This window comes from Triturus cristatus, chromosome 4_2 (assembly GCF_964204655.1).
Source record: "Triturus cristatus chromosome 4_2, aTriCri1.1, whole genome shotgun sequence".
Taxonomy (NCBI): Eukaryota; Metazoa; Chordata; class Amphibia; order Caudata; family Salamandridae; genus Triturus; species Triturus cristatus.
In genome coordinates, this window is record NC_140586.1 from 38,314,951 (window position 1) to 38,341,244 (window position 26,294).

Consider the following 26,294-nt stretch of genomic DNA (forward strand, 5'->3'; position numbering starts at 1 on the left):
TGCCCATTGCTTCGAGTGCGGTGGCGTCGGACACTATAAGGGAGATGCGAAGTGCCCGAAAAGACCACCCCCTCCCATTGGAGGAAAGGCCCCCGGAGTAGCTAGTGTAGTGCTCGGGGAGGAGATGCCCTTAACTAAGGGAAGGGAGTGGGCGGGTGTCACTTTAGTGTCCCTGGGAGAACGGGAGATGGTTCCTAAGATCCAGGTGCCCGCAAATACCATAAAGTATGGGCAGTGGGTCACCATCAACGGCCAAAGAGGGGAGGCTCTGAGAGACACAGGAGCCAGTATGACTATGGTACGTAGCCAACTGGTGTCTCCAGAGCAGGTAATTCCCGATGTACTCCACCCAGCCGCGATGGCTGACGGCAGAACCGGCCACTATCCGGTGGCCGAGGTTCCCTTTGAATGGGAGGGGGTTGCAGGTTCACTTCGAGTTGCCGTAAGCCCTGCCGTGCCGGTCGGTTGTCTACTGGGGAATGACATGGAGCACAATGCTTGGAAGGAGGTGGAATACCGGACTCATGCTGAGATGCTGGGTACACCTGACTGGGCCTGTGTTAGCACAGGGTCCGCGACTACCCGGAGAGGGAGTTTGTTTCGACTGGAGCCTGGAACAAAGGCACAGCCGGCTGCCGACCAAGGGAAGAACCGAGGACAGGAGGAGCCTGCCTCGGCATCCGCGCCCCGTGTGACGGATAGGCCACCGGAGGTGGTGGACCAGGAGTCCGCGGTGGGGGATGTTACCAAACTGGAGGACCTACCCATCCCGGCCGAGTGGCACGTGGAGGGAGGGCCGACCAGGGAGGAATTCTGCAAGGGCCAGAGGGAGTGCCCTACCCTTGAGGGACTGAGGCGACAGGCCGAAGCCCAGGCAGCAGGGAACGTTGAGGGGAACTACAACCTTTACTGGGAGGATGGCCTCCTCTACAGTGAACCCAAGGCACCCCTACATGGATCGTCACGAGCCTTGGTAGTCCCTCAACGTTACCGAGCCTTCCTACTGGAATTGGCTCACGAGATCCCCTTGGCAGGACACCTGGGGCAAGACAAGACCTTCGCCCGTCTTGTCCCACACTTTAATTGGCCTCAAATGAAAGTGTCGTCCGACACCTACTGCCGGACATGTGTGTCTTGCCAAGCCAGTGGGAAAACAGGGGTGAAGCTGAAAGCTCCCCTGGAACCACTTCCTGTCGTTAGCACCCCCTTTGAAAGGGTGGGCATCGACATTGTGGGTCCATTAGATCCGCCTACTACAGCTGGTCACAGGTTTATCCTGGTTCTGGTGGATCATGCCACACGGTACCCAGAGGCTATACCTCTAAGGACCATTACAGCACCTGTTGTGGCTAGGGCCCTGATGGGAATCTTTACCCGAGTGGGTTTTCCCAAGGAAGTTGTGTCCGACAGGGGGACCAACTTCATGTCAGCATACATGCGGGCCATGTGGAAGGAGTGTGGAGTGACCTACCGGTTCACAACTCCTTACCACCCCCAGACCAATGGTCTGGTGGAGAGGTTTAACAAAACCTTGAAAGGCATGATTAGAAGTCTGCCTGAAAGCCTGCGGAGGAAATGGGACGTCCTCCTACCCTGTCTATTGTTTTCCTACAGGGAAGTGCCACAGAAGGGAGTGGGCTTCAGCCCCTTCGAGCTTTTGTATGGGCACCCTGTGCGTGGACCTCTCAGCCTGGTGAGAGACGGATGGGAAAGAACTCCCAGAAAGCTTCCCCAGGACGTGGTGAGCTACATGCTGGCCTTCCGGAGCCAAATGGCTAAGTTGTGGAAGCAAGCTTCTGACAACTTGGAGGCCAGCCAAGCAGTAATGAAGGCGTGGTATGACCACAACGCTCACCCGGTGGAATTGGAGCCTGGCCAGAAGGTGTGGGTGATCGAACCAGGAGAGCTTAGCGCCCTCCAGGATCGCTGGTCAGGACCCTTTGAGGTATTGGAGAAGAAGGGTAAGGCTACCTACTTGGTGGAACTTAAGACCCCTCGTCAGCCCCTACGGGTGCTGCATGCCAACCGCCTCAAACCCCACCACGAGAGGCCCGAAGTCATTTTGATGATGGTGACTGACGGAGCAGAGGACGTGGAAAGCGAGCCTCTCCCCGATTTGTTTGCGTCTCAAGAGAAGGATGGGTCGGTGGAGGGAGTGATTCTCTCCCCATCTCTAACTCCTGAACAGCAGGAGGACTGCCGCCAGGTCCTGGGACAGTACTCTTCGTTGTTCTCCCTTGTTCCGGGTAGGACTCACCTGTGCGTCCATGATGTGGACACAGGAGACAGCCCACCTGTGAAGTCCAAGATCTACCGGATGACAGACAAGGTGAAGGCCAGCATTCACAGTGAAGTCACCAAGATGCTGGAGCTAGGAGTGATCGAACCTTCCAGCAGCCCCTGGTCCAGTCCGGTGGTGCTAGTACCAAAAGCCGCACCACCGGGTGCCCAACCGGAACTGAGGTTCTGTGTGGACTACCGGGGACTGAACTCAGTAACCAAGACTAATGCTCATCCGATCCCAAGGGCGGATGAATTGATTGACCGGCTGGGAGCTGCCCAATATCTAAGTACCTTTGACCTTACTTCTGGGTACTGGCAGATCTCTCTGACTGACGGAGCTAGGGAAAGGTCAGCCTTCTCCACGCCCAAAGGCCACTACCAGTTCTGTGTGATGCCCTTTGGGCTCAAGAACGTACCTGCCACGTTTCAGCGTCTGGTGAACCAGATCCTCACTGGAATGGAGAGTTTCTCTGCTGCTTATCTGGATGACATAGCAGTCTTCAGTAACAGCTGGGAGGATCACTTGCGTCACCTGCAAGCTGTTCTCCAGGCCCTGAGACAAGCTGATTTAACGATCAAGGACAGCAAGTGCCAGATCGGGCAGGGGTCGGTAGTGTACCTTGGACACTTGGTGGGTAGGGGAGCGGTGCAACCCCTCCAGGCGAAGATCGAGGCCATCATGGCCTGGGAACCCCCCAAGACTCAGACGGAGGTCCGAGCTTTTCTGGGCCTCACCGGATATTACCGCCGCTTCGTGAAGGGATACGGTACCATTGTGGCCCCCCTCACGGAGCTTACGTCCAAGAAACAACCTCGACGGGTAGTCTGGACGGAGGCTTGTCAGCAGGCCTTTGTAAAACTGAAGCAAGCCATGTGCGAGGCTCCGGTCCTACGGGCCCCAGACTTTTCCAAGGAGTTCATTGTCCAGACGGATGCATCGGCACATGGCATTGGGGCAGTGTTATCGCAACTCAATGAAGAGGGTCTGGATCAACCCGTGGTCTTCCTATCCCGGAGACTACTTCCCAGGGAACAGAAGTGGAGTGCAATAGAGCGTGAAGCCTTTGCAGTGGTATGGGCTCTGAAGAAGCTGCGGCCATACCTGTTTGGCACGCACTTCCTAGTTCAGACCGACCACAGACCCCTTCGTTGGCTGATGCAGATGAAGGGGGAGAATCCCAAGTTGCTAAGGTGGTCTATCTCCCTACAGGGAATGGACTTTCAGGTGGAACATCGGCCTGGAGTGGACCACGCCAATGCAGACGGTCTCTCAAGGTATTTCCGCCTTAGTGATGAGAACTCCCAAGGGGTTGGGTAGCTCTACCCACTTTCAGCTGGGGGGGGGGGGGACGGGGGGGGGACGCGTGTTAGACCTGTCAGCCCTTTGGGTGGTCCCTCCTCATCATTATTTATTATGTCCCACTTTTGCCTCAAACCCTGTTGGTATTTTTCCTTTTTGGGAACCACCAGACTTTTTAGTGTTGATGCAGGGTCAGGGAGCCATTTTCCCTACCCCTGGAACTTCTGTCTGAGGGCCTGAAACACAAAATGGTGGCCACCCATTGTCACCTGTGACATCACTGGAACCTACTAGTACCTTCCAGAACATTCTAGAACCCTGTGACAGTGTGAGGCAGGTTTAGAATGTTGGGAAGCCAGCTCAGAGTTGGCAGTTTGAGTTGGCAGTTGGCACCTGACTGGTGAAGGGAGAGCAGCACAACACTGAAGGAGGAAGGAGTGAGGCAGCAGGGGTGGAAACTTGTGCCTGGAGTGGGGTCCAGAAACCCACCCTTGATACTAGTCCCTACTGACTGAGCCCAGCCCAGAGCCCTGTGTGGGATAAAGTCAAGAAGAACCAACTCAAGGACCTGAACAGCCGGAACAGGCCTTGAAAGTAAAGAACAGCAAGTTCCTGACCTGTCTATTGGTATCTTCCTGGAGTCCGACGCCGAGAAGCCTAGAGACCTGGGGCCGGAGGTGAAGAAGCGGCGCTGACTGGAAAGCAGACGTCGTACCCGGAGCCGCCAGAGGTCGAGAGAGGGCGCCGACGGAGGTCGTGGAGACACCAGAGGTCGAGGAGGAAGTCACCCGAGGTCGAGTGTGCGGCGTCGACGGGGGAGTGAAGTCTGCCCTCCGGAGTCGCCGGAGACCGAGGTGAATCGTGCCGGAGGTCGGGAGTGGAGATCGCACTCCGGAGTCGCCGGAACCTGAGGAAAGGAGCACCGGAGGTCGGCAGTGGAGATCGCACTCCGGAGTCGCTGGAACCTGAAGGGAAGAGCACCGGAGGTCGGGAGTGGAGGTCGCACTCCGGAGACACCCGGAAGTAGGGAGATCGTGTCCCTGTGACGCCAGAGACCGACATCGAATCGAGGCTGCCCAGCGACATCGAGCCGAGGCCGTCCGCCATCGATCCGGAACCGCCTCACGGCGTCGACAAGAACTGACATCGAGCCGAGGCCGGCTAGCGACATCGAACCGGAACCGCCTCACGGCGTCGACACGACTCCGGCGGAGTCGGAAGTTCATAAAGAGGGCAGTAAGTGGAATAGAGGGCGCCTAAGGCCCTGTGGAGCCCTAAGAGACCATCCTAGGGGCTAGAGAGGTGTTAGGACCAGCCTGGGAGTGCCAGGGGTGGACTGAGACTGATACAGTGACCTGTGTGAGGGGTTGTGTAGTTTGGGAGAGCCAGATTCCTAGATTACCCTTGATCTACCTCAGTTTTAGCCTCAGCCTTATCCAAGTTAGGTGAGACACCCTCAGGCCATCCACATAACCACAAGCTGTGATTGGGCCAAATCAACCCTTAGTACCTCACAAATGTGACCTGATTTGAAAGTGGTCTGATGGCTTATATTTATTGAGAGTATTGTATTCTTTGTATTTATCCTATTTATTGTCTCACAGTATTATCCTATTTATTGTCTCACAGTATTTATTCCCTCGCAGTATTTATTTGCCTATGTATTTTATGCACATCTATTTATTCATTGATTATTTATGATCTGAGCTTATTTATTTGACCTACCCTTTTTACAGAAGAAGCTTTGTGTACTGTAAGTGTGTTATTATTTATTTAACCTGCAACTAAGAGAAAACAAGATAAACACAGATATATTTTCATAAATTTTTACGGTGTAGTGTCGTTTTTGGAACGGATGCACGCATGGTTATTGTGAGGGTGTGACGTACGCTTAACACGGTGCCTGACCCCCGACCGCTCGAGCCAAGCTACCCCTTGTGCTGGGAAAAACCGGGTGACTGCTAACCCGGTTGCCCGGGGTTTTCTAACAACTACCATTTATGTTTCTGCCTTCTCGCACGGCGAGAAAGCAGAAGTTCCTAGTTGGGGGTGGGCGGTCCTGCTCGAGTGCAGGGGGGGGGGGGGGGGGGGGAGTGGCTTGCCCACTGTTGTGGGTACTGACTGTTTGGTCGGCCCTGGGGGCGACCAAACAGTCAATATCCATAACAGTGGGCAAGCCATTCCCCCCTGCCCACGAGCAGGACCACCCACTCTCTTTTTCTCTATGTGAGAAAATGGCCCAGGTGGGGCACGCTCTGATGCGCCTCACCAATCACAACGCTGCCATTGCAGCGTTGTGATTGGCGAAGGGAGGGAGGGAGGCTGCCTTGCATGATCGCGAGTAAAGCTGCAGCCGGAATTGGAAAACGCAGGACTGGACGGCGGGAAGCTAAGGTGGCGCAGGACGGTAAGTTTAAAATGATTTTCTTTTTAAATTAAACCCCTCCCCCATCCCCTCCGCGACAACCCCATTTCCACCACCCCGCCTGTCGTGTCATGCCGTCCGCCATGTGTCACTGCAATTAAAAGTGTAATTAGGACACATCTAATTGCAAACAGTGTGTAATTCCAAACCTAGCAGTCAATGGGCTGCTTGAATACCACCCAGGATACGTGGCGCAGAAGCGCTGGCAGGCCCCACTGCTCGGTGCGGGTGCTCAACCCCACGGACCCCAGTTACTGCCGTGGGCCTAGCCGCGCTTTACCCACCACATCCTGTTTTCAAAAACAGAATCAGGCTCGCAGTAGGCTGGCAGGTAGATTTATTTCATTAGATATTTCGGGGTTACAGCGCTCTTCGTGGACTACTTCCTCCCTTCAGTCATTTTGTGAGAAAATGACCTTTCTCGCGAGCACAAACCTGAAGGAATTCTCCTTCTGTTAAGAGGCCGGCCGGACAAAAAACAGAACTGTGGAAAAAAAACGCTACTGTGAAATGCTAAAAATTTAAGCTGTGCTTACTGGAGGAGGGGGGCACACAGAAGCTTGAAATCGTTAAAATCATAATGTAACATTATTCAGAGGGTTGACAAATGTTAAATGGCATTGGAAACATACAACTTTGCTTTGCCATTTACCAAGCTAATTATGTGCCCACGGCTTTTTGTACAGCCAGAATTATTGCTAGGAATTTGGATTGCTCCTACAAAAGACACACGGGCATCATTAAATTATAGCTGTAAAGTTTTAAAGCATTAAACTGTAATTCATTAAAATTACAGTTTAATGCTTCCAAACGTTACAGCTATGAATTCCTTGAAAATTCAAGTCCTAAAGTTATCAATTTAAATTGTGTCTGCCTTTTGTTTTATGTGCTCTGTAAGAAGGTATTGAATAATTCTCAAAGCTTTCGGCGAGTGATCAATCTTTTTGGGAAAATGTCTCTCCTTCAAAGCACTATTACAGCACCGTACATGACGTCTGCCTTTTATTTCAAGGACAAGGGCATTGGAAGAGCCATACGCATTTTCTAAAGTATTACTTATGAGAGCATTAAGAGGGTGTTCTTTTACAGAGCCAATATTAAATTCTGAATGGATACAAGCATCTGTGCGCTAAAAGATAACAGAATTAAATTAAAATATCACTTACCAGCCATGTTTTCTTTATTCCTCACATGGTATATAAATGGGACCTTTTGCTTTCCGAGGCCCTTTCCTCACAGCCTAACGTCTCTCCCATTCCCTCTCTATCTTCCTCTCTTTCTCTCTCTGTGCCTTAGTCTCTCCAGCTCGTCATCAATGTGTCCCTTGTTCCCCCACTACCTGTTCCTTTCCCACCCTCCCTTTTGCAAATGCCTCCTGTGCTCCCTTTCCCTCATGACACATTTTCTTTTCTTAATGAAAACGTTTTTTGAAGGTCTGATAGCTGCAATTTTTTACTAGGTCACTTCTTTTTCTTTTAGTGCGCTTCCACACTTATTTAAAAAAAATGTTGCACCACTCCAAACTTGGCATCTGCCATCTTGGAAAAGTAAATTAAAAGTTAAAAAAAGATAGCAAAAATAGCCGAAGCATCATAACGCAGTGTGCACATGGATGGTGACGCATGTGCACATATAGAGCTTATACAAGCTTTTTTTTGTTTTTGGTGATGCTGTTCCATATCAGCAAACGTGCATTTTTTTTGTTTTTGCCAAATGCGGAACAGCGTTACCAATAAACTCAGGCAAAGCAAAGGGGCAGGTAATGGCATTGAAAGGGGAGGACATTGCTTTGCCAATGCTCACTGTGCAATGTGAGTCTCTATGCATGAAAGTATTTTGACTTGGACAAAAAGTGGAATGCCATCCAAAATTGTAGGGGTATAATAGATAAGAACGTGCAACTAAGGCGATGTTCACATGGATCAACTGAATCCCGTCAGTCGGTTCCTGCATCAGTGATGTCAGAGGGTGGAGAGTCATGTGATGTGACGAGAACATTGTGCTGTCCAAGCGTGATGGGTCATGGAACAGAACATTGTGGTGTCAGGGTTATAGGAAACAAGACAGATATTGTGATGTCAGAGGGTTATGGCACTCTGGTTTAGATGGTGCACTGTGGCTCACTTTGTCAATATTGTTTAGGAATGAGCATTGTTTTTATTCTGCAAGTATGATTTTGCTAAATCTTTAATTTTCGAAGTGCAGTGTGTGCGTGTGGTGTTTGCGCGTGTGTGTGTGTGAGAGAGAGAGAGTGTGTGGAGAGAGAAAAAATATATTTTTTCAGTGATATGTATGCTCCATCATGGTAGGGGTTCTGGTGACAAAGTACACAGACTTCTTTCTGTATTTGTTATACTGCATGTTTATTTCAGGTGCTATTAGCTTTATTAACGTATGTGTCTTTCGCAGAATAATGTTTATTGAAAACAGTATGAGAGACACTGAACAGTGCGGTTTGGTTGCAATTAGTAACAATACCAACATGTTCAGTTATGTTAGTCACAAGGTGGAGTTTTTCTGAATACTTTGAGACACCCATCTGTAGAAGATGGAGCATTTCTGGCAGGCCTTTGTCACTGAGCACTTGAAATGTTCTTATGGGGCAGTAAAACCACGGAAGACAGGATGCCTGGTCTGACGGCGTCATTGTGCAGGTCAGGCACAGCACTTTGTTCAGCCACTCATTGGTATTAACATTGGCGAGGTGAAAGTGGACATTTGCAAATTAGTCAAGAGGGGTTTCTGTGACCTCTAATTTGCTTGAAAATGCACCATTTGCCAACTCTTTTTTCAAATTTTCAATCTCCCCTTAGGCTGTTCGAGCTCGCTCGCTACCCTCGCATGCAACGGTATAGTATGACAATCATTTTACGCCTCACCAGTTTCAAATGTCACCAGCCACCACTAATACTATATATATTCACTTAAAAAACCATAGGTTTCACACATGTTATAGTTAGGTGGATATTTCACTCGTAAAAAACCAATGAAATTCCCCCGTTATAGTTAGTTCAGATAACTAACTCGCGCGCCCGCAATCCTCTGCTCATGACGTCACATATTACATCACTCATGACATGGTCAGTGGCATCACTCTTGACATCATCCTTGTGATAGAGTGGCGGTCGCGCGAGTTATAGTTATCTGAACTAACTATAACGGGGGAATTTCATTGTTTTTTTACGAGTGAAATATCCACCTAACTATAACATGTGTGTAACCTATGGTTTTTTAAGTGAATTTGCAAGGTTTTTTAAATGCTAATTCCTAACTATAACGTGTGTGAAACCTATGGTTTTTTCAGAGAATTTGTACGTTTTTTTAAATGCTAAAGTTATGTATGTATTTTTTTTTTTTATATTTATTTTACAATAAACTACGTATGAAATTATTTTTTTTATGGTTTCTTACCGTGCGCGCACCCCCGCGATTTTTTTTTAAAAATTGTTTTTTTTTGCCTTCGGGGTCCTTCAGGGACTCCCTGACAAAGGCTAGGGGGTCAGGAACTCTCTACCCTGCCCCCTTTTCACGTTCGCCACCTTCTTTTTCCACTCTCGCACTGAAAACAAACAAAATGGCGGCCGACACTTCCTGATTTCGACCGATTCGAACCTTGACTGACATGTAACCACCAATCAGAATTACTCTCGCGCACATTAGGGTGCGCGCACGGTGCGCAGCTATAGATATGTATGTTCTTTTAACTGCAATTTTCTCAGAAACTACTGAACAGATTGACTCCATATATGCAAAAGGCACATCCCTGACTTGAGGACTACCTCTCTGCCAAATTTCAAGTACCTTCGACTAAAGGTCCTAGGGGAAAACGCGTTTTGAGACCCCCCTTAACGAATCCCCCCCCCCCCCCCCCGAGACTTTCAGGGTAGGAGCCGAGCGCCCCATTAGTTTTGAAAATTTCGCGAAGATTCGTCAACCGGCGCCAAAGTTATTCAAAATAGAATTTTGAGATTTACTATGGAAACACGGTCCTAACTATAACTATCTACTGGCCAATAGAAAATAAATATATATATATATATATATATATATATATATATATATATAAATAAAAATTATCTACTGGCGGTCGCGCGCCGTGAAAAAGTTTTGTTTAAAAAAATATATTAAAAAATACATAACTTAGCATTTAAAAAACCGTACAAATTCACTGAAAAAAACATAGGTTTCACACACGTTATAGTTAGGAATTAGCATTTAAAAAACCTTGCAAATTCACTTAAAAAAACCATAGGTTTCACACATGTTATAGTTAGCTGGGCATTTCCCTAGTAAAAAACCAATGAAATTCCCCCGTATAGTTAGTGCAGGCAACTATAACTCACGCGACCTCAATCCGCTGCTGATGACGTCAGATATTACATCACTGTATTTAAAAAAACCTTGCAAATTCACTTAAAAAACCATAGGTTTCACACATGTTATAGTTAGCTGGGCATTTCCCTCGTAAAAAACCAATGAAATTCCCCCGTATAGTTAGTGCAGGCAACTATAACTCACGCGACCTCAATCCGCTGCTGATGACGTCAGATATTACATCACTGTATTTAGACACTTATTTACCCATGTCTTCTTCCATTCATCTTTAGCTATACATATATTACATTTTTTTTTTCTTTCAGAAAGACACATATGTCATCAGTGATGTAATATCTGACGTCATCAGCAGCGGATTGCGGTCACGTGAGTTATAGTTGCCTGCACTAACTATAACGGGGGAATTTCATTGTTTTTTTACGAGGGAAATGCCCAGCTAACTATAACATGTGTGAAACCTATGGTTTTTTAAGTGAAAAAAAAAAAAATATATATATATATATATGGTTTTTTCAGTGAATTTGCAAGGTTTTTTAAATGCTAATTCCTAACTATAACGTGTGTGAAACCTATGGTTTTTTCAGTGATATATATATTATATATATATATACATACACACACACACATATACACACACACATATATATACATACACACACATCTATACATATATACATACACACACACACACCTACATACACACATCTATACATATATACATACACACACACATACATATACACACATATATACACACACATACATATACACACATACATACATACACACATATACACACATACATATACACATACATATACACACATACATATACACCCATACATACACACCCACATACACACATCTATACACACACACATACATACACACATATGCACACATACATATATACACATACATATATACACACCCCTACACACACCCCTACATACACACATATACACACACATATACACACACATATACACACACACACACACATGCATACACATACATATGCATACACATATATATATACACACATATATATATATATATATATATATACACATACATACACACACACACACACACACACACACATGGTGGCTGCTAGATAACGGCAAACACCATTAGCTGTAATGAGGGGTCGTCGAAACATGCCCAAAAAACCCAAGAGGCCTTAGATAAAGCAGGCTAGCTGGGCTAACGTGACCAAGTAATACATACAACTTTAGACATAGCATAGGGACTAGTCAATAAACCTGTCTAGCCTTCACCATCCTCACAACTGTGCTTTCGCTTTTGTACACGTTCTGAAATAGTTTCACTTGCACAGACGTGCAGCACTGCATTTCCTTGTGCATCTTTTAGGTTCGAATGAGTACCATGAAAAGGCTGCTTGGAGAGGAAATGAAATGCTGGGGTGCAGGAGAGAGAATAAAACCAGCAGAAGACTGGGACTGTGCTACAACTGCATTTATGGCTGCCACCGGTCCAAGAGAAAACAGCCATTTCTTCATGTCTTAAGCTTCTGCAAAGCCAAACATTACACTTGAGTAGAACTGTATATAAAATAGTCTGTAATAATTTTTAACATACCCTTTCTATCTTTGCTTACTACAATTATGAGTCAGCGATCACCAATGCAAATCTAGAACAAATTTTAAAGTGCTTTCTCTTTGTATTTACTGTTTAAAGCATTTACCTATAAGCACACATTAATCATAGGCCTCAATAGGAGAAAAGTGTCCGGTTCTGAGGCAGTCACTTGGAGTCGTGTGTCTAGATCTCCATGCCACAACAAATTTGCTTCCCCTTTTTGAGGATGTTTTTTCTGGAGCAAAAGGTCTTTCACTGGCCCACCTTGGAGTAATCTGTTAACGCAGGACTGTGTTTTGAAGGCCTTTAACGATTTACTGTACCCAACAAAGAGGCCTAGATGCTTCCATAAAAACAAATTCCTAAAATGCAAGAGTAGGAATCCACATTGGCCAGTATGTTTCTTGAATACCGTGGAAAATGTGAAACCGCACCAGGCCTTTCAGTGCCACAATGTGCAATGGCTTGTTCAAACTTGACTGCCAGGTGGTACTTCCCTACACCTGCGATGTCACTCAAAAGTCTGAAGCGGTCACCATGCGCATCCTTAGTTGTAAGAAAGACCAGTGTCAACTAGTATCACAATGCAATCTCGGTCCACACCGGTCCTGGAGGCAAATAGCACCCCGGATCGGTCACTGAACAGGCTCCTCACCCAGCGTTCTGCAACGCGAGCTGGGTTCTCCCACAACCGACCCCGTGCACGCTTACCTTTAAGGTGTGTCTCTTCGCCTTTAGTGGCGTTAGAGCAGATCCGATAAGGAGTCACTGGTGCCGTCCCAATTGAAGACCTCCTCGGGTGCAGTACAGTTCAGATCACATAAATCCCGACGGCCGGCAGGCGGTTCCCTCACGTATGCATCCAAAATAAAGAAAACTCCTCTGTGAACCAGGCCCGTGGAGGGTGGTGCATTCGCCAGCGGAGACGAACTGGCAGTAAATTGTGCACTAAATTTCAAAAGACACGCACTCTCAGGCCACAGACTCAGGAAACGTTTCAACCAGCAACGAGTGGAGTGCATGCGCGCGCCACAGCGAGCCATGTGGTTTCAATTATCACTCCCGTGTTTGGGCACGATAATTGAAACCACATGGCTGGCGGTGCGCGTAATAGACACCAAAAGGCCATGGGCGGAGCAATGTGCCCGCCTTTGGCTAATTGCGTGCTGTCTTTAATAAAAAGATGCACGCAAAGTCCAATAGCGTGGCCCAAAAGGAAAAGCACACGCACGAGCGTGTGCGATTCCTAGCTCGATTTTGAAACCCCGTACAAGAGGTCTCTCGCTGCGCGAGCAGTGCTGCGCACTGCAACGCTAGGCGCGAGACCTAAAGAGAGCCGATTTTCCTAGGTCCGATAAATTGAAAAGCTCAATAGGATGGAATCCTCCTTTCGAGTTATGAAGTGGAGCAAAGAATGGTGGAAGGGTGTAGGACTGTTTTGACACCTTGGGCAGGAGTGCCGCCCTAGTTTGTAGCATCAGTTTGTCTGGAAAAAAGGAGGAGTAGGGTTGTTGGGACTGACCGCGCTTGCAACCCACTCACACGACTAGCTGATGTTAGCTCTATGAGAAAGACTGTCTTCAGGGTCAAAAGAAACGGAGGATAGTCATGCATTGGTTAAAATGAGGTACACATCAAGTAAGTGAAAACCATGTTAAGGTCCCATTGTCGCAATTAAACAATGACGGTTGATCTGGTAAATGTATAAAGGCTGGTAATGCCAACAAATAACCTTAAAACACTGGTCGCTGCACATTCTTGCTGGACTAAAACAAACAAATGGATTAAGACAGGCTTGCTTGGTGCTGCGCCCACTCAGACTTCAGATCCCACTGCAAGCCCACATATGCCATCTGGTATATTCCACAATCAGAACGGAGGAGATAAGGCCATGGAGCCTCAGAGCAGTTCTCACTGAGATCCAAGACAGAGGTTTATGCATCAGGATCACAGCACAAATTTCCTGGACTCATTGAGCTGGAGGAAATGCTCCAAGGAGCACAGAATCCAATACAGCTCTAATAAACAGGAGGCTCTGGAAAGGAATTAGGTGTGACTTCAACAGGCTGATCGAGAACTTCAAGGATGTGAGGTGGTTTGCCACTGCCTGGAGGCAGTTCACGAATGTCTTCAGTGAGTCAGCCCTAAGAAACAAGTCAGTCATCAAGGTATGCAAATACTGGCATTCCAAACCTCCTAAGATGGGCTGCAAACACAGTCATCACTTTCATGAACACCCAAGATTGAAAGGGAACAATGACAACTAAAAATTACCTTGGCCCACCTTGAACCTCCGGTAACACCAGCAGAACTGCAGGACAGGGATCTGAAAAAAGACATTCTGCAAATCCAGTCACCTGGATCCAGGGCAGAAAAAACTTGGGGCAGCGCGTGCATCTTGAATTTGTCCTTCTTAATAAAGAATTTGCAATGGCAAAGATCTAAAATAGGACGAAGGCTCTAGCCTTCTTTGAAACCAAGAAATAATGGAAATATGCTCTATTTCTGACACAGGACTCTCTCAATGGCTCATCTGGCATGGAAAACCTGAACGTCTTGCTGGAGGATGGACAAGTGGTACCCTGAAAGATGGTGTGCAATGGGAGGAATGCATGGTGGATCGGCCATGAACGGTAAGGAGTATCCTTGCCGGACAATCTGGAGCACCCATTGACCTGACGTGATGTTTCACCATCCTTGGAGAAAATGCTATTTCCTGACTTTAGAAGAGTGACCATGTACCAAAAGTGGTCAATTTAAAGCATTTCTTGTGGCTGCAACGGTGTAAGGGCATTGGGGGGGGGGGGGGGGGTGCTCTGTCCTGAGGACTTGGGAGTTGTCAGTTTGATCTACAGCCTCAAAAGGACTGGGGTATGTTGTTGCAGTAGGTTGTCCAGACGCTGTTAATTATGGAAACCCCTGCCTAAGCCTCAAATGGGGAATAAATGTTGGGGATACTGCCACACAGGTGCAAAAAGGAATAGTGAGCGTTCTGATTTTTTTTTTGGTTGAAAGGGGCTTTTCAGGGACAGAGAACCACAGCAAGCTTCTGTTACCTTGTGGTAGTACGAGATGCAAGAACATTAATATAAAAGCTTCAGAGAAGTCGAACATGTACATGTTTTCCTGACAAGTAAAGAGAAAGTTAATAAGCTTGGCAGAAAAGTTGAAATGTGTTTGAAGTTCATGAAGTTCACTGATTCAGTGGAATTGTTTCAATCATCACACAGGGGTTCAAGAGCTCAAGAAATGCCCCTTTGAACTGTACTTTGGGAAATAGGATTGAACATTTGGGTCGGAATGCGAGGGAGCGCTAGGGACCTGCGGTAAAGATCACCATAGGAGTCTGCAGTATTAGTAGATTCTTCAGCCCAGATTCATGCACCTTTCACCCATATTTGGTGAAAAGGAGCAACAATTAATGATATAAATTATCTTCCATAGCATTTAATTTTTTTTTTTTTTAAACCTGAAAATTGCTAGAGCTACTGAAAGCCGCATTTCTGTCTATACAGCATGTCATGAAATTCCCACCTCTCAATGTTACCCCATATAAAAAGTCTGTCAAAGAACAGGGGCTTTATCTAGGCAGAGCCCAGCAAAAATCCACATCCAAGAGGAGCATTCTTGCAGTGGTGAAGACAGCATTGTGTAGTTTTCTTTTGGTGAGCAAGACCATGGTTTTGGAATACTTAAAAGAGCAGTTCTTCCTTACCTCCCAGTACTTGGCGCGGTTGATCCCTTCGGCATAGCCTCGTGCGAAAGAGCTTTCACTGTTTAGAGCAGTGACTGCAGCGCTGAGCTGCGACATCGGGTGCAGGTTGGTGGGAAAATTGTCGAGCATGGTAGCTACGTGGGATGGGAGAGCTGCCCTCTTTGCCCATTCCTTGGATACCCAGCTCACCTATGGAGGCAAAACAAGCGCATCAGGGTTAACAAGACCATGGAGTGTGCCAGGCATGAATAGGGTATGCAGCTACTACAGAGTATTGAGGCATTTAACAACTGTGCCCACCTCAACATAAAAGCTATGGCCAGCAAAACTTGTGTAAGGATTTACCGGATACGGTAAAAACTCTGGGTAGTGTGTTTCTCTAAGATGCCATAACATCGTCCTTGTCCAGCTCTCCTCCTTTAGTGTATGCATTTCTACACTTTGATCGCGAGAGGTCAATGCGGTAGCGAGAGTTCTTGTGTTGGTGTCTTAATACCAGAAAGTTGTATTCAAAGTTCAACAGCCTATGCTGTTTATATGTACTCCTTGGTCAGGAGTGGGTAACACAGCAGTACGTTTACGTCCCCATGGTTTCTTTACGCCTGTACTACGCATGGGGTGTATTTTTGTTGTGCATTCGTACCTCTTATTCATAGATGGGAAATGTGGCAAGCTTAACTTCACATAGGGCTATATCAACATTTTAATAAAACCGAAAGTGGAGAATATTAGTCTGACTATGCCAGGATCATGGATGAAAAACTCAGTATTTTGCCAAAAGAGAGAAAAAATACAATTACTAAAAATTTAAGGATTATAAATTAAAAAGGGAAGACCAGAACAGTTTAGATTTTGTTTAATGGGTTGAGGTACCGTTTTCTATTTCTGACAAGACCAGGACTTAAAGTAGTAACAGTAAAAGAATGTGGGAAAACAAGTTGAACAAGGAATACACTGGACGCAATATGTAAACATTAAGAAAGGTGGGTATAAACAACTGAAGCAGTGCAATGGCGATTAAGGATATTGCAAAAAGCCAGAGAGAATGGATAGGGAAGAAAGAATGTGTACCCTATTTGGACAGGAAATGAGAAAAGGGGAGGGGAAAAAGTAGAAGATGGGAAGAAAAAAAAATAGTCAGGAAGGGCATTCAACCCGTTGGAATCATCAACTTAGTGGGTACTAGCCAGCATGAAAAATGTCAACAAAACCGTTTCACCACAACAGGATTCCGCCAGTCTGTTTTTGACTTAATTCCATTCAACCACGTTTTGAAACCTTCAACCTTGGGGGTAGTGAGGAGGAAGGGGGTGTAACCTTTCTTTCCTCACCTGCTCCTGCGTAGGGATGTCTCCTGTGACGAGCAGCCAGAACAGACCCTCTGGTAGAGGCTCTTCCCCTTCTGGTGCTTTTGGGAGCAACTGCTGGCACTCAGGAATGCTGTAGCCACGGAAACGAATGCCCTAGAAACAGGGGTGGAGAAGGACATTGTAGGATTTCACAATGCAAAGCAAGGGACATTATACTTGGCTGCTCTCCAACTAGGTTTGCTCTATATAATTATTACAGAGAATACAAAAGAAAAAAAGCCTGAGGGACGCTTACCTCATCGGGATCCAGGACCGATGTCTCGTAGACCAAGCCCTTCATACCTCTCATTCCGCCGTAGATCTATGGAAGACAAGAGGTGAGGCGCAAAGGTTACCAACGTAGGAATGTTTCTTTTACAGTAACAGCCCTAGGCTGGTACCACAGTTACCATGAGGACAATGCCTCCATAATGTACCCTTTGGGCAGCAGACACCTACAGAATGTATGAAGTGGAGCAACCTGTCCTACAGAGTATCCGTTGGCTAAATGTAGGTTTCTACAAATAGAGGTCACTGTTCCTCATTTTACAGCTAACAGTACTATATATTTTATCTGAATAACCAGTATCTGAGCTGTTTAAACAGTAATCCATGCTGTGTTCATTCCTGAAAGCTAAGTGAGCGGCAGCGAAGTCACCTATGCTGCATCCTTTATGGCTTTCAGTCATTGATGCTAAATAGCTTTTTGAAGTCTCTAAATACAGCTAGCCTTTTATGAACCCTGACAATAGTGCCCTTGCGCTAGCATTCTTAGAAAGCTTCTGTTAACCAGATCCCATTTAAAACTGGTAAAAGAACAAACAGTATTCTTAAAATATTTTGAATAATTCACAGCGAACACATCACTTGTAGGTATCGTGGTAAAGCAGCTTTTACATCGTCAAAGAAAATGGAACCGTATTGGGATAAACATGGAGTAGGGTTGCGTGTTGCGGAGTCCATGTGACAACATGCTTTTCATTTTTACATTCTAGCAGGCCTGGTAAGTTTTCTTGTGCAAGAGATCCATGTCACAGGCCTCAAGACAAGTTCTTTACATTTGGTTTTAACATGACAGACTATTGCCCTGCAACATCGAGTGCAGAACCTTAGCCACCACTATATCGTTAGGTATTGGTTTACTTTAACTCCTTATCTATTGACTTTGTCAATATATGCATCTTTAAGTTACATAGATGTGGAGTAAAGATCAGTAAATTCTACACTGACTTTGACAACGTAATGACAGTCTATGTAGTGCATTTGGTATTGCTGCAGGTTGATATTTTGTCACTCGATATCGTGACATACAACTAAGTTGACGTGCGGCTAATTAAGAGAGCTAATCTCTGTTCAGTGACTGAAAACGCCTAGTTTCAACGTGGGTGGCAACCGCCCCCCCCCCCCCCCCACAGCCATGATTTTAGTAGTGTGTAATGTAGTACTGGCCTTTTACCTGAACATCAGTGGGGAAATGCTGTGATAAATCTGTATAGTATGTCATGATTTATAACAACTTCCCCCCATAACCAGATCCTGCAATCTCTCAACCCCAATCCATCAACCAGATCCTGCAATCCCTCAGCCCCCCTCGACTAACTACCAGCACCACATAAGGCCCTCAGCTACCATGGTGTGTTGAAACCTCTAACGCAGAGGCAGTCAACACTATGTGATCCATTCAATTTGGAGCACTCTCGGTCAGCCAACTAGATGACCATGGCTAACTATAGGCCCATCTCTCTTCTACTGTACACCAATAAAGTCCTGGAAAAACAAGTCAACACTCACTTCGGTCACTACCTTGAGACCAACCTCCTCCTCAAATCCTCTAAGTTGGGATTCAGAGCTATCCACAGCACAGAGACAGCCCTCATAGCAGCCACGAATGAGACAGGCCTCGTCACAGATAAGCGAGACACATCAACCCTCATCCTCCTGGATCTCTCAGAAGCCTTCAACACAGTCTTCTACAATATCCTCCTCTAAAGACTCCACAACGCTGGAACCCGGGGTATCCACTCTGTCACTGGACGCTCTCATATGGTACGCCTGCCCCCTTCACATCAGACTCCATCTAACTGATTTGAGGAGTTCCACAGGGCTCCTCGTCGAGTGCCACCCCCTTAAAGGTATACCTGACTTCTCTCATATCCATTGGAAGGTGACATGCTCAGCATTGTCTCATACACTAATGACACCCAACTCATACTCTCCCTCTCAGAAGATGCACAGACCACACAATTCAACTTCCTAAGGTGCATGTCCAACATAGAAGACTGGATAAAAAGAAGCTGCATTAAGGTAAATGGTGACAAAACTGTAGTGGTACCAGTTGGAAGGCACACCTCTCTATGGACCCCTGTATCATGGTCCCACACCCTTGATGCTGCACCCATGCCAAACAAAGCCGGCAGTAACCTGGATATCGTAATCAACAGCCAAATCGCTAGGGCCAAACAAGTGAAAACGGCAGCAGCAACAACATGCTTCCACACGCTTAAGATGTTCAGAAAAATCTTCATATGGCCTCCACTCGACACCTGCGGTAAAGTGACTTAAGCGCTCATCACCAGACAAGACTAAGGCAATGCCCTTTATTTAGCCATGGGTGTCAGGCCCCCCCTAACAGATTTCAAGAGGATCAAAGAATAGCTACTAGACTCGCACTCAATCCACTTTCCCCCTCTCCCCACCACCTCCTCCCCCAAACACACATCACTAGACACCTGGCTGCCCATTCAGAAACGTACCACCTTCCCTCATCTACAAAGCACTACATAAATTAGCCCACGCTTACCTCAACAACCGCGTCCACCATGGCCCCCCTTTAAAGGCACCCCAGATTGTCTGGACAACTCCTCACCCACATCCTCTGCATTTGGCGCACGAAAATGGGAGGTGGTGCCATCTCCCATATTGCCCCCAAGACCTGAAACAAGCTCTTCATCCCCTTCAGAGCTTCCAGCTCAATCCTTCAGTTCAGAAGGATATTGAAAGCCTAGGCTCCTCTTAGCACAGCTTTCACCTTCTGGATACCCTCCCCGGTGATTAGCACACCATACAAATCCCATAACATGACCAGCCCCCTCATTCCCCCGGTTCCACTTCATGCATGTGAAGTGTGCATATACATAGTGGGGTAATCATGCTGGATTCTCGTTTTATGCGTGGCAACTCCATTGAGTTTAGGTGCAGTCAGTGCCGGTCTTCTCTTCCCCTACATGCAAGTACCCGACCTGTGCCCCCCACCTCTCCTAAAAGTCTTTGTGAAGCAGAGTGCAGATGTAGGGCTTAAATCAGCATCCTGGCTGGAGTAGAGGAACACAGGTTGGCCTATGACCTTGCCACAGAGACCCCAAACACAGGTATGTCCTCAAAGTAAAGCCAAGGTTACACACTATCTACCGGGAAGACGGGTTGTTCACTCAGCCCCTCCATCCTGTGCCTTGTATCACTGGAGAATAACTTAAAAATGGAATAACAGTAAAAAAACAAATTCCACCTGAAACAGGTTGTCACAGAGATGAGGTAGATTAAAAGAAAAATGCCCTTTATCTTAATTTGTTTCCCCCAAATATCTGAAGCCCTGCACACTGACGCAGAGAGGCAGAGAAAGGTGAGAATTCGAGACCGAATTCTTGCCAGTCTCCCTTCAGTTGGTAAAGCCTACACCCATAGGAATGGCACCAATGTTGATGCTCCCTGAAGGAAGCAGTCTGCCTGGAGCACGTAGAGTCTGCCTTGGACCACTGGAGACTGAGATCCAGTTATGCCCTTTCTGTCCTGAGATACTGAGTAGTGCAAGGACAACGAAAGCAAAATCTCCTGAAGTGGATTGATTTGAGAAGCATGCTCAAGCACCATCCCACATGCGTAAGGCTGATGCGTGTCTGCCTACCTTTGTGAGACATTAGCAAGCACCCCCTCTGCAGGCTGGCGGCCAGCTAGCATGTGCGACTCCTTTGCAGTACCCAGAGTGGAGACTTACCACTGCCATGATCCCGCCCGCACTTGCCTAGAGCCAACATCCTGCCACGTCAATGCCCACAGCACGCCCGGGATCTGGTTGGTTAGGCGTGAGTGTGGTGGGAGAAATGGAGCTCTAGAAGATTTAACAGTACGAAGGCAACCACCAAGCACATATATCCGAAGAGCAGGCATTACCAAAAAGTCGGCCCTAATACAGTGAGACGCTTGCATCTGCCACTGTTCAACACTGCAGTGCCAAATACAAATACCCGAGCCAAAGCAACAGCCCCCTGAGAAGACCACGAACATTCGCAAGAGACTGCATGAGCAGAAGATGTAAGCACAGGCACCGCAGCCTCAGGCAGATGCTGGTAATGGTAATGATTCATCCCTCACATCTCAGTGTATGCGGTCTTCATGCAAAGTACAGCATGGGCATATTTACTTACAATAATATAGTTTTATTCCTATTTTAACAAAAGAATAACAGTGCATGAACATATTCTTGCAGAGGCTATAGAGTTACTGTTTAAACTAGTTGTTCTGCCCCCATGCAATCACCTAAAATGAAGCCTTCGCTGCACCCAAACTGAAATGGCCTACATTCAGTAAGCTTGCAGTCGTAACTGGTCCTGTGTTGCCTAAGAAATCAGCAATGCTTGTTGCTAGGATTGTTTACCTGCCCTAACATCACACAGGCCACCAGACAATCGTCCTGATGCGTGCACTGTATTAAAAATCTGACAATATTTCTGAAATCCAGCTTAGACAATAAGAAATAAAAGCTTGCTGTTGTCCTTTTGGAAATATTGGTTACAGTTTTCACTCTTTAAACAAATTCACAAGAACAGAACAGAAATTAAAGCCAGGCAAAATATCACCCTGCAACTGTAATTATTTATTTACAACAGAGCAGAGTGACCAGGGAAGTTTCAAACGTTTCAGGATAGGACAATTGATCAACAACCAAAATACAAGTATTGCAGGAATCGATAATCATGAACCGCCAAATACAATCAGAAAACTTGGGTCGGCAAGGAAACACTGTATTGGAAAGAGTCGGAGAGGCTCAACAGTTAAATCTTTGGACATACTCCAGATACCCTATGAGAAGAATGCACACAGTGTGATCCATTGTTCAGAAATCTGAAAGCCAGCAGAACACTGGGGCCACAAAAACTAAGGCACAACTAGGTCACGCAGAGTAGACCGAGAAAGCATGCCATACTGCAGAAGGATGATATTTTACTAGGTAGATTATTTGTCTCCCATACAATACTAGCAATCCTCATTCAGACATGAATAATTCATCACTCTCCCCCCAGAGTGAAATTAAGGGTTTCTTCATTAGAAGATGCAGTAGTAGGTTAACCAACATTTGCCTAAACAAAGAATTCCACCAGTTCACTTAAACCGGCCACTGATTGTACATTGTGAACAACTTCTAATTTGTCCGATTAGCCTCAACTTTCCAACATGGTTAACGTGTGGGTATGCCTCTACTTGGCAGGAACAAGCCTCACCATTCAGGCTTGAGAGGGGGACTGGGACACGCAAACAGGGACTAGGCTTTCTGCAGCACCTTTACCTGGTGAAGCGAGGCAGGATAAAGTGTAACTAGTCCCATGTGGTTAAGCTAGCCTGACTCTCAGCATCCAGTGGTTACCCAAGTATTTGTGGTCTACATTATACATTCAATATGAAGATCAATTTGTACTAGGCTTTTGCCCCTTGTGCACCATACAGGACTCAGATTTAAGATGTACCAGTTGTAGTTTTCACTAGACCTAAATATACGCCCACCTTGAATTGTTTATAGTCACCACTACAAATTAAGTGCAATTTAAGGCATTGCAAGTTTAAATCCCTGATCCTTTGTTCACTTCTTGTGGCAAGTGTTTCTCCATGACTTCACTTGGCTGCAGGTCCTGGCCAAGCGAAGGACACATCCATTCAGGCTCAGAAGCCATTACTCTAGTCCACATTCATTAAGGCGACTGGCGGGTCCTTTCGCTCTCAGATTTGATGTGCAGGAGAGCCAGCTCCTGACGCACTGCAGCAGCCAAGAGTGGAGGTCGGGGCTTCCAGCACCGTTGAATGGACGTTGGCAAAACACCAACCGAGTTATTTCAGAGCCTTCTGTCGCGTTCTCACGGTGCCGGAGAGGAGCTGCTCTGCAGCCAATTTGGCTTCCGGTCACAAGTCGATTAAGGGGGGCGGCCTGGTCTTCAACCCTGTATTTAACAATTTTCTACAGTCCTTCTGAACCTGGTCAAATATAGGTGCACTTTACAATCAACATGTATCAATACAGTAGCATGGTGCTTAAATGAAAAGCGCATATTTCTTCTCATTTCACAGATGCACCTCACTAAAGGTTCAAAGGGCTAAGCAAATGCAGTAGACAGGCAGTGTTAAAGCACATTATAGAGTTCCTACCAGCGGATCTCACAGCACTGTAGAGATCATCTTAGCCAACAGGTTTTCTAAGCTCAGCACTACATAGAGCAGGTACGCTTCGAGCGGGTGCTCACCCTTTCTGTCCCATGCTTTGGACGGGAGGTGAGCGGGGAGTGGCTCCTGGAATGCACTACAGATCTCAAGTCGATGGGAAAATGAACTAAGGTGGGTGAATGGGACTCTGACGTGCACCTCATTTGGAGAGTACTGAAGAGGGGACTAGGCAAGACAGGATTAAGCAGCACCAACTATTGTTCTAACAATGGTTCATAAATGTTAAGAGCTATACAAAAACGAAATTCATGTTTCTGAGGACAGATCATGATCGGGAGAAAGAAAACTCAGATGTCAATAAATTATCTTGGGTCAGTAACCCCAACACTACTTCGTTATCAAGTTAAAACATTAGACGTCAAGCTGGTCAAAGCTGTGGGGAAGTATGTGGGGGTCACGCATGTAGAATACAAGCCCTTCATGTGATGGACTGCAAATGGTAAATTCCATGGAGGAGGCATTCAAATAACAGATGGATCAAACCAGGGGAAACGTCCTGATCTAAAACTGAAACCAGAATACAAACGAAACAAAAAAGGGAAGTTAAAAGAACTATGCTGCAGAGCCAGAACTTGGAGTACTCACCATGTCCACGGTGATCTGGCCAATGACCGTTGCACCATGCTGCTTCTTAAAGTTTTTGATCCTGGTCTGTTCCTTTGGAATTAATTCAGCCAGAACGTCTTTCAAATTCTGGAGGCAAAGATGAAACAGAAATACATTATTAACACACACAGAAGGAATACACAGACCAAGACCGGTTGTTTCTCATTAACAAAACGCGATAGGTGAAGAATAAAAAAAAAAACATTACCAGTTGTAGTTGTATTTCGTTGATGGATAACGTATGGGCTGAGTGTTTAGGAACCTTAAATGGTCCTGCTGATATTTTTCACCCATGGGAATGCACACTGGATTTCTGTTCAATACTTTGAACAGGGTTATACATTTACACTATGGAGTGATGCCTCTCTGCAAATAAGTATTTTTCTCAGATTGTCCTCAATGTTTTGGGGGTGGGGGGAGGACATCTTTCCTTCCCTAAAACCACACAGCTTTCTACTGCTATTCACTTGTGCCCTGTGGCCCTTTAGCCGTTCTTTACAAGATGCCGAGATTAAATTGTTTGTAAGGGAGAACACATCAATATAGTTGTTGATTACCTTTTTTCTAACACAACTTCCTGAGTTCCATTGCGCATTGGTAATCATTGCATTGGTGTATTTGTACGTGGAAGATTTGATTAAGCCATTGTGCATATGAATGGAGTTTAACAATTTAGTATTTAGAATGACCAGATGGTAGGCCTAACACAGAATCTGTATGATGTACACAGAAAACAATGGTTTCTTGAATAGGCACACATTGTTGGCAACACTATTTAAGAGACTTACTAAACATGTTGGACTTTGATAACGTGCAGACTTTATTGCTTAATTAACTGGATTATCTGAGAGAGTATGTAGGATTTCATCACGGACGGCAATAGACACCAAGTCCGATGGGGCTATTACTTATTTAATTATACATTTGTTTACAGCCTTGACAAAGTTCAGAGAACTAAGTCCATTCAGGCTCACTGTTCAGTGTTTTAAAATATCTGCCCTGAAGAAAAAATAATTATATTGAGTCACATTATTCATTTGGGTGACTGAACACAAATGAATATGGACAATCCACATTCTTATATTTTTAATTCTAGTCCTTCCTTTGGAACCAGGAAAGTTATGCATAACCACTCAGTACCGTCACCCGAGGACAAGGATGTGTCCGCACAGTAATTTTATCACGGTTGTCAAAACTCTAACATACAACAGCGAGCACTTCTTAGCCCAAACAGGCAGCTCATAAATTAATACTATCTCTCATTTAACAGAGAAAATATTAGTAGCTAAAGAAAGGTAAATAATGATTTTTAGCTGGTCAACTCCTAGAAAAGGGCACACGAGTTACTGGAAAAAACCCAGAATAAAGGACGAAGAAGGCCTGGCAAAGATGGCTGCTAGCAGTAGACCTCAAGCATTATAATGTTTCAGATCATTAAAAGGGCCCCTCAAAAAGGTGATCTCAGATACCCCACCAGGCGTCCCAGTCCTCACACTAATCATGGCAATGGCGCACTCACTCTCCAGACAGCCAGTCACAAATCCCATTTTAGGGGTCTGCACATCTATCAGTAGGATTTTCTATTTTAGGTTGAAGCTTATAACTGGTAAAACCCCACTGAAAGAAATAGCTCTTAATGGTGTAAGCACATGAACACTGATAAAAACCTGCATAGCACTAATTAAAACACAATTCAAAGGAAATAACAGACTGTCATTATTTTAATTTCATTCTGAAATGGTCAACAGTGTAAATGTGTTATACAAGAGAGTGAAGAAAGAAAAACTTTTATAAGATTAGTATGTTTGCATTCAGTTTTTTAGGGCTGTCACTACAATGTTTTTAGGATTACTTTTCCTTTGGTTTGTTCCGGTGATGTGTGCTTGGATTAAAGGCATAGAATTTAATTTCATACACTACAGAGAATCTAGGAGTATGTAAATCATATTTGATCTTTTGGCCATGTTTAACGCAATCACTGATTGATGAAATGGACGACTCGTAGTAATTTTGGCCAGTGTGTACTATCACACTTTTCCATGCACACAGAATGGGTAAAACCTTGTAATACACAAGGCTTCTTTGCTCAGCATTGATACCAGGCCAGCTTTACTTAGCATTGATAGCAGGCCAACTGCTGAAAACCCCGGGCTTTAAACAATGATGTGAACACCATGTGCAGGAGATAGTGGT

At 45.7% G+C, this 26,294-nt stretch overlaps 1 protein-coding gene across 1 annotated transcript in view; it reads right to left on the reverse strand.

Annotated features, from left to right (window-relative positions):
• The window catches only part of CS (citrate synthase), a 115,291-nt gene that overhangs the window by 49,937 nt on the left and 39,060 nt on the right, over window positions 1-26,294 (reverse strand). Inside the window, exons 3-6 of the mRNA XM_085600330.1 lie at window positions 24,081-24,188; window positions 17,266-17,331; window positions 16,992-17,123; window positions 15,661-15,849 (exon numbers count right to left, since the gene is read on the reverse strand). Coding sequence (XP_085456456.1) covers window positions 15,661-15,849; window positions 16,992-17,123; window positions 17,266-17,331; window positions 24,081-24,188 — 495 coding nt within the window. The remainder of the gene's footprint in view (window positions 1-15,660; window positions 15,850-16,991; window positions 17,124-17,265; window positions 17,332-24,080; window positions 24,189-26,294) is intronic.